Source organism: Helobdella robusta (genome assembly GCF_000326865.2).
Source record: "Helobdella robusta unplaced genomic scaffold HELROscaffold_2, whole genome shotgun sequence".
Classification (NCBI taxonomy): Eukaryota; Metazoa; Annelida; class Clitellata; order Rhynchobdellida; family Glossiphoniidae; genus Helobdella; species Helobdella robusta.
In genome coordinates this window covers 1,213,037-1,220,555 of record NW_008704083.1, presented here as the reverse complement: position 1 = coordinate 1,220,555, position 7,519 = coordinate 1,213,037, and the positions used below count along the sequence as shown (strand labels likewise).

General features: G+C 31.8%; 2 protein-coding genes across 2 annotated transcripts in view; both read right to left on the bottom strand.

The window, feature by feature from the left end:
- Positions 1-87: 87 nt before the first annotated feature.
- On the bottom strand, positions 88-1,609 carry HELRODRAFT_160003 (hypothetical protein; the record flags this gene model as incomplete). Its single annotated transcript, XM_009017031.1, has 3 exons — positions 88-294; positions 558-876; positions 1,566-1,609. The coding sequence occupies 3 exons, from the start codon at positions 1,607-1,609 to the stop codon at positions 88-90; spliced, it is 570 nt and encodes a 189-aa protein (XP_009015279.1).
- Positions 1,610-3,315: 1,706 nt separating this feature from the next.
- The window catches only part of HELRODRAFT_130418 (hypothetical protein), a gene marked incomplete at both ends in the record, with an annotated part of 7,369 nt that continues 3,165 nt past the window's right edge, over positions 3,316-7,519 (bottom strand). Inside the window, 10 exons of the mRNA XM_009017030.1 lie at positions 3,316-3,405; positions 3,477-3,537; positions 3,637-3,743; positions 4,201-4,272; positions 5,178-5,374; positions 6,145-6,200; positions 6,348-6,411; positions 6,853-6,903; positions 7,065-7,137; positions 7,247-7,445. Of these exons, the coding sequence (XP_009015278.1) occupies positions 3,316-3,405; positions 3,477-3,537; positions 3,637-3,743; positions 4,201-4,272; positions 5,178-5,374; positions 6,145-6,200; positions 6,348-6,411; positions 6,853-6,903; positions 7,065-7,137; positions 7,247-7,445 (970 nt within the window). The remainder of the gene's footprint in view (positions 3,406-3,476; positions 3,538-3,636; positions 3,744-4,200; positions 4,273-5,177; positions 5,375-6,144; positions 6,201-6,347; positions 6,412-6,852; positions 6,904-7,064; positions 7,138-7,246; positions 7,446-7,519) is intronic.

Genomic DNA, 7,519 nt, shown 5'->3' with positions numbered 1-7,519 from the left:
TGTATCCAATAAATCTGAAGAACAAACGTTTCATCAAAAGTTGATCATTTTTGTCTGGAATAAATGAGTGATGACTTCGACAACCCTTTATTTTATCTGCTGACCTAAATCTTTTTCAAGCATTCCTAGCAGATCTTTAATTTCTTTTTTGTCTACCCAAAAAAATTTAATACCATTTATTTTCGCATCAGCGTATGTGTAAAAATCTCTGGCGTTCAATATCTGATCTTTTTGTTGTCCCTCCAATTCCATCGCAAGGACTTTTACCATGAAAAGTTGCAAAAATGTGCCATTCTGCTTTTAATCCAAAATCCTCTTTGTGATGAATTAAATTAGAAAAATTTTTGTATTGACTTACCGCACCATCAGAAAAATATTTAATTAAAGTAACGTTTTTCAGGTTTTGTTTTACATAGTTAATTAAATGTTTTTGAAAAGCATAAACAGCGGAAACATTGTGATCGAGACAGTCGCTAATCATGCAAACGCTTTTGACAGATAAGTTTTCATAAATAAATAAATAAGTTTTCTGTAATAAAGAACAATTGGCTAGTAACTTGCGTGTTGCTCCAATGTTGACTCTGGATTGCATCCTGTATTATCACCGAATAATTTTCAGCAAAATCCATTAAAGCAATACACTCCGAATTTTTTAAATTTTCTTTAGAATCGCTAAGATATTTCAATTGTTCTTTGCTTATGTAATGATGCGATGACAACTCGTCAAGTTTTTGCGAAAATCTTTCAATGAAACTGTCAACTGTATCCTGTACGGAAATCAATGAACTGCGATTATCATCATGGGAAATTACAGCTTCTTCGAAAATCGCTCTTATGTTATTTTCGACACTCAGTTTTCCTGGGCATTCCTCACATCTGTGTAACATACATTCTAAATTTTAAATTTTAAATTGAAAAAAATAAAAAATATTGACACTTGAAAAAAATTTGTTTTGCCTGTTTTTGAAGTTGTTTTATTTTTCAAAGAAAGCAAACGCCAATTTTATTTTTTGATGTGTTATTAAGCTATAAAAGCACTATATAAACAAATTTTAAAAATTAAAAAACGTTTGGTTCTTCATAGTTAAAAATGGCGCCAAACAAAAGAAGTTTTTCATTTTTTTTGACATTTTGAGCTCCGATAGCTCAAAAAGTTCAATACAGATTTTAACGAAATTTTGTGATTTGTTTGTGACTATAAGGTACTTCTAAAATAACAAAAAATATTTATTTATTTTGCGATAGATTTTGAGCTACGCTGTTTTGAAATCGGTGAAATTTTCAAAAAATTCATTTTTTTCTAGATTTTTTGTTCAAAATATCCTTTGATTCGAGACAATAACATTTATTTTTTTGTTATTACATTGTTTCACTGATATGCACAAAAAATTTCATCAAGATATGTTGGCTAGTTCAAGAGATATAGCGTTCTACGTAGGTACAAGTTTTGAAAAAAATCGCTCAAAAATGAGGATGCTGTCACAAAAATTTTCATAACTTGAAAAATAATTGAAATTTTTTTATAAAAATTTTATTTTGTCGATGAAATACATTGAGGTACTTACTGTTCAAATTTTAAAAAAATCGGAGATGGTCGGGCGTGGACCATGGTTCAAGTTGACAGAGAATGACCCTACTGTGTTTTTCTTTCTTTACTAAAATCTCGAAATTGTTTGTAGATCTGTACGGTTAACTGTTTGTTCGAGTTTGAACAGGCCTTGCAAATTTTTTTTATTTATTTTTGTTTATTTGGTTCATTCAATTTAGTTGATTGATTGATCGGTTGATTGATCGGTTGGTTGATTGATTGACTGACAGAGTGACAGACTGGCTGACTGACTGGCTGGCTGGCTGACTGACCGACCGACCGACTGACTGATTGTTTGATTGATTTATCTCATAGTATTGTATACATGAGAAAAAATTCGATTAAGCCAACCTACGGCTTCAGTAAGCCACTGTTTTTCACCTGACAAAAGCAATTTCTATATTTATACTGACAAAAATAATTGTGATATGAATATATTGATTTATTTAAAGTATTATATGTACAAAAAAGTGCTATCGTAAGAGTTCTATGAAACCCTGTAAGCCACTGCCGTAAGCCAACGTATGATTTCAGCAGCCAGTTTCTTATGAGCACCAGCAGAATGTAAAATATTCATTAAATATAATGAAGATAGTTGTTCAAATAACAATTTTGATTTATTTAGACCGTTTATTTCATAAGCAAACAAATTTTTAACATGATCGAATAGTGTAAAAGTTGAAAAAATTGAGGTTTTTTGCATATCCCTGCTTCAACCCATAAGAAGATGTGTATGCTGGTAAATAGGCCTCCCCTTGAATAAAACCATACAGTTAGAATAAGACACATTATATGGAGTGAATATTCCAAAATATCTTACAGTAAAAACATAAATAAATCAAAGTCATAAATATCTAGAAAAACAATCAATTAAACAATCAAACAAATTTACAAAATCGATATTTGTAAGAATTTTATAAATATAAACCATCCAGTGAAGGAAAAAATAAAAATTAACGCTATGAACAAGCGGTTTTAACGCTTTTTTAAAATTTAAAAAAACGTTAAAACTGCTTAACAAATTTTAACAACAACTTTGATTCAATATTATAACAGCCCTACAAACCATTTATAGTTACTTCAATTCGATTTATTTAATTTTAAACCAATTCTATATGACTTACGTGTTTTAATTTGTTATAAAATAGTTCTATAGTTCTATTTTCTCTAAGCACTGACCAAAAAATTATTATTATTAAAATAGGATGTTATCCGCTAAGAAATCATTGCTGAAAATGACGTCATTCAAAGATAAGTAACACTGATCATAGCGACAGTCGTATTAAACTGATTAATAATGTTAAAATCTTGACAAAATTAAATAAAAGTTTTCAAAAAAAGGCAAAGAACTGACATGAAAATAGATATATTATGAAAAAATTTAATACAAATAACAAAAATTAAAAAAAAATCAATAAATAGAATTCAGTCTTCTATGAACTGATGTATCGTCATCCAGGTTACTATCATAATAACCTGTCGAAAAAAGTTGTACAAAAAATGAAAGTTTTGTATTCGAAAAAAAGGTTTTTATTATTAAAAATATACCTTGTATAACTCCTATAGATTCTTCAATAGAATTCGAAACGTACAAGTTTTCAATGTTAAAGATCCTTATTTTCTCTATTAACTGAGGCTTTGCATAAATTAACATAATTTAAATTAATTAAATATGTAACTAACTAATAATCATAAATAATATTAATTAATTAATAATATGATAATTGTAACAATAAATATTGAACGCATACTGTGAATCTCATCCAAATGATTATAGAATCTCTCTTGTCAAAGTCTTCAATCATTTCTTTCATGCCCTGGAAAGGTTAAAGGTCACGACAATCGTCATCACCATCATATCATGGTCATCATCATCATCATCACGTACTTGAATGACCGAATAGTCGATGACTTTAACATGACTGCAGTCAAATATAATAGCTCTTGGTCTATGGTCTGGCAAAAATAAAAACAAACATACACACACAAATACACACACATACATCACACACGCACTCACACATTATACACTCACGCGCGCACCCTACGTACCGTCTTGTTGAACGATTTCGTTGGTTCTCTCAATTAACATCTCAACGCTTGGGAAGGTTAGGCCGTGATCAATCAAGATTACATATGTTTCCGGTGTGAATGACTGAACGAATAGATGGATGGATGGATGGGTGAGTGAATAAATGAATCTATGAATGGATGAATGAGTAATTGAGTTAACCAATGCATGCATGAATGAATGGATGGATGAGCGCATGAAATGAATCAACCAATAATTGTATAAATGAGCAGATGAATGAATAAACGAATGGGAAAATGAACAAATGAATAAATTTGAATAAATGATTGAATGATTGAATAATTGATTGAATGAATGAATGAACGAATAAATGAATGAAGCATATTTTAATTTCTTTCTTAATGAAATCTTTAAAATAAATTCACGACGAACGCTATAGAGAATTCTAGTGTCCAACAGCTGCAATGATTCTGATGTGACATCCTATTTAACAATAATAACAACAATAATAAATATTATTGTTATTATTATTATTATTTTTGTCGTTATTATTACATCACCATAGATAAGAACAAAGAACCTTAAGTTTTGGCCTACTCCATAGACAGATTAGCGTGACCAAAGAAAAGGCAATGCCGCATAATATCCCCCACTATGACGATGATGACGATGATGATGACGATGATGAAGAAGATGATGATGATGATGACGAAGATTAAGACGACGACGATAATGATGATGATGATGACGAAGATGATGATGATGATGATGACGAAGATGATGATGATGATGACGAAGATTAAGACGACGACGATAATGATGATGATGATGACGAAGATGATGATGATGATGATGACGAAGATGATGATGATGATGATGACGAAGATGATGATGATGATGATGACGAAGATGATGATGATGATGACGAAGATGATGACGATGATGAAGAAGATGATGATGATGATAATGATAAGAATGATAATCACGATAATGATGACGGGGATGATGAAAAAATGATTGTAATAACAATAGTAATGAGAAAAAAATGAAACTAATAATGACGTCAACTCCGATAAGAAGTGACAGTGTGAAGGTGATGATCCAGGCTGCGAAATCGAGTTCTGTATTGTTGTTGTTGTTGTTATTATTATTATTGTTGTTGTTGTCGTTGTTATTACACACACACACACACACACACACCACACACACACACACACGCACACGAAACGAAACGAAACGAAAATTTATTTGCTTTTCAAGATCCAAAATCAAAATTATAAGAAAGCAGGATGACCATAAAAGAATTTATAGAAAAAAAATTCATTTGGCATACACACGCACACATGCCCATACACGCACACATACATACATGCATGCACATGAGCGCGCACACGAGCACACCCACATAACACACATACTATAAACTTTCAGTTCAATAGCAGTCAGTTTGAAACTGATCATCATATCTAGAAAGAACACAGACGCACACACACACACACACACACACACAGACAAACAAACACATACACACACAAACAAACACACAAACGTACGTACGCGCACACACACACACACACAAACAAACAAACATACACACACACAAACAAACGTACTATTAACTTTCCAAAGTTTTACAGGCAGTTTGAAGCTGATCATATCCAGGACGGCACAGAAGATGATAACTGCGAGAGTTGACTCCGGAATGTAATGGAAGTACGGCGTCAAAAATAATAGACTGAGAATCACTAGTGTACCTTTATGTTAATTTATGTTAATTGATTGTTTATAATTAACTAATTTATTTTAATTGATCGTTTATGATTTACTAATTTATATTGATTGTTAATAATTAACTAATTTATGTTAATTGAGTGTTAATAATTTACTAATTCATTTTAATTGATTGTTTATAATTTACTAATTTATGTTAATTGATTGTTTATAATTAACTAATTCGTGTTAGTTGTTAATAATTAGATTATAATAATAATAATAATTAGATTGTTAATAATTTATTAATTTATGTTAATTGATTGTTTATAATTAACTAACCAATTATAGCCAATTGAAATAATTAAAGTAAGTTTAATAGTAGTTTGATATAAATGGTTGGCTGGAGTGTTAGCTCAGACGTTAAAAGTGTCATGTATTTGGTTGTTATTTCTTTCGCGTTGATCTATCTATCTAGTTTGATGGCAACTTTTGTAAAATTTCAAAATCAATCCCATGATACGGGCATATTGTGAAGTGCTTGCAAAATCAATCAACCAGCCAACCAACTGGCCAATTGACAAAATAAATAGCCAACCATCCAACCAACCAACCAACCATCCAACCAACCGTCCAACCAACCAACCAATCAACCATTCAACCAACCAACCAACCATTCAACCAACCAACCAACCATCCAACCAACCGTCCAACCAACCAACCATTTAACCAACCAACCGACCAACCAACCAACCAACCATCCAGCCAACCAACCAACCAACCAACCATCCATCCAACCGTCCAACCAACCAACCTGTAATTAGGCCACCAGCAGTTGTCATAACTCCACTGGCAGAATTGACGGCTGTTCTGATGAATATCAATTAAATAATTTAAAAAAATTGTTAATTGATTAATTAATAAATTAATTGATCGATTAATCAATTACTTTTTAATTAATCGATCGATCGATCGATTGACTAATTAACAAATTAACTAACTAATTTAACAATTAACAACCTTGAAAAACTTCCCGTAACTGGGAACGATGATACAAAGCAGCTGGCAAAATTACAAACACCTAAATAATAATAATAAAAAGAATAATAACCATAACAACAACAATAATAATAATAACAATAATAATAATAACAATAATAATAATAATAATAACAACAATTACAACGGGTGGCAAGATGGTCTTGTAGTTAAGACGCCTGGTTTTGCAGTTGCAGATGTGCAGTGACATTGTTCGAACGCTAAGATATCCCAGTTTATCACATGCAATGTCGATTCACGTGTGTTTGTATCCACTGTGTGTATGTGTGTATTAGTGTGTGTGTGTGCTAGTGCGTGTGTGTGTGTGTGTGCGTGCGTGCGTGTGTGTGTTGATTTCTCTGGCAGTTATTTGAGGGAGTGTTAAAAGCATGGATTGATAGTAAAGTAGGGATGATTTTAATTTTACAAGCCAGCGAGTTTATCAAAAGTAAAAAGTTCTCATACAAATTGCATGCTGGATTACCGATTGCAAAAAATTCTTGGCTTGGGTTCGTCTTGTAACCATTCTTCTTAGCTAGATGGATGGATGGATGGATAGATTGATGGATGGATGAAACGTTAAACGAACAAAATAATGAACAAATAAGCAAACGAATGAACGAACGGATGAACGAACGAACGAATGAGCCAACAAATGAATGAATAGATCAAATAAAAATAATAATAAAAACCCACCAAAAATTTTACCAATAGCCAAACATTCGACCAACGCGAGGAGGGGCACGATTGCTAATCCAGATCCTATATTCTGAATAGCAATAAAAATAATAAAAATTATTATTATTATTATTATAAAATAATAAAATTAATAATAACAATAACGTATAGTAATACAAATAGGACGAAAAAGAACCAACAGTAAGTATTTCGACAGTGGAGACAGTTACATTACTATCGAGTTGCAGGGTGAAGTTAGGAAATTTGAATGGCGGTAGTCCGGAAGTTATGTTTGAAGTTGTCGTGAACGGGTTCGTGTGGTAGACGCTGTTGCAGATGTAGACCGTGCTCGCACAGAGGATGACTGCAATGGCGTTTCGAGCTGTTTTGTTGGTGTTGCTTGTGTTTGTTCTGTTTGTTCGTCCGTTTGTTCGTTCGTTCGTTCGTTTGAATAGAAGTTGGTTTTTATTATT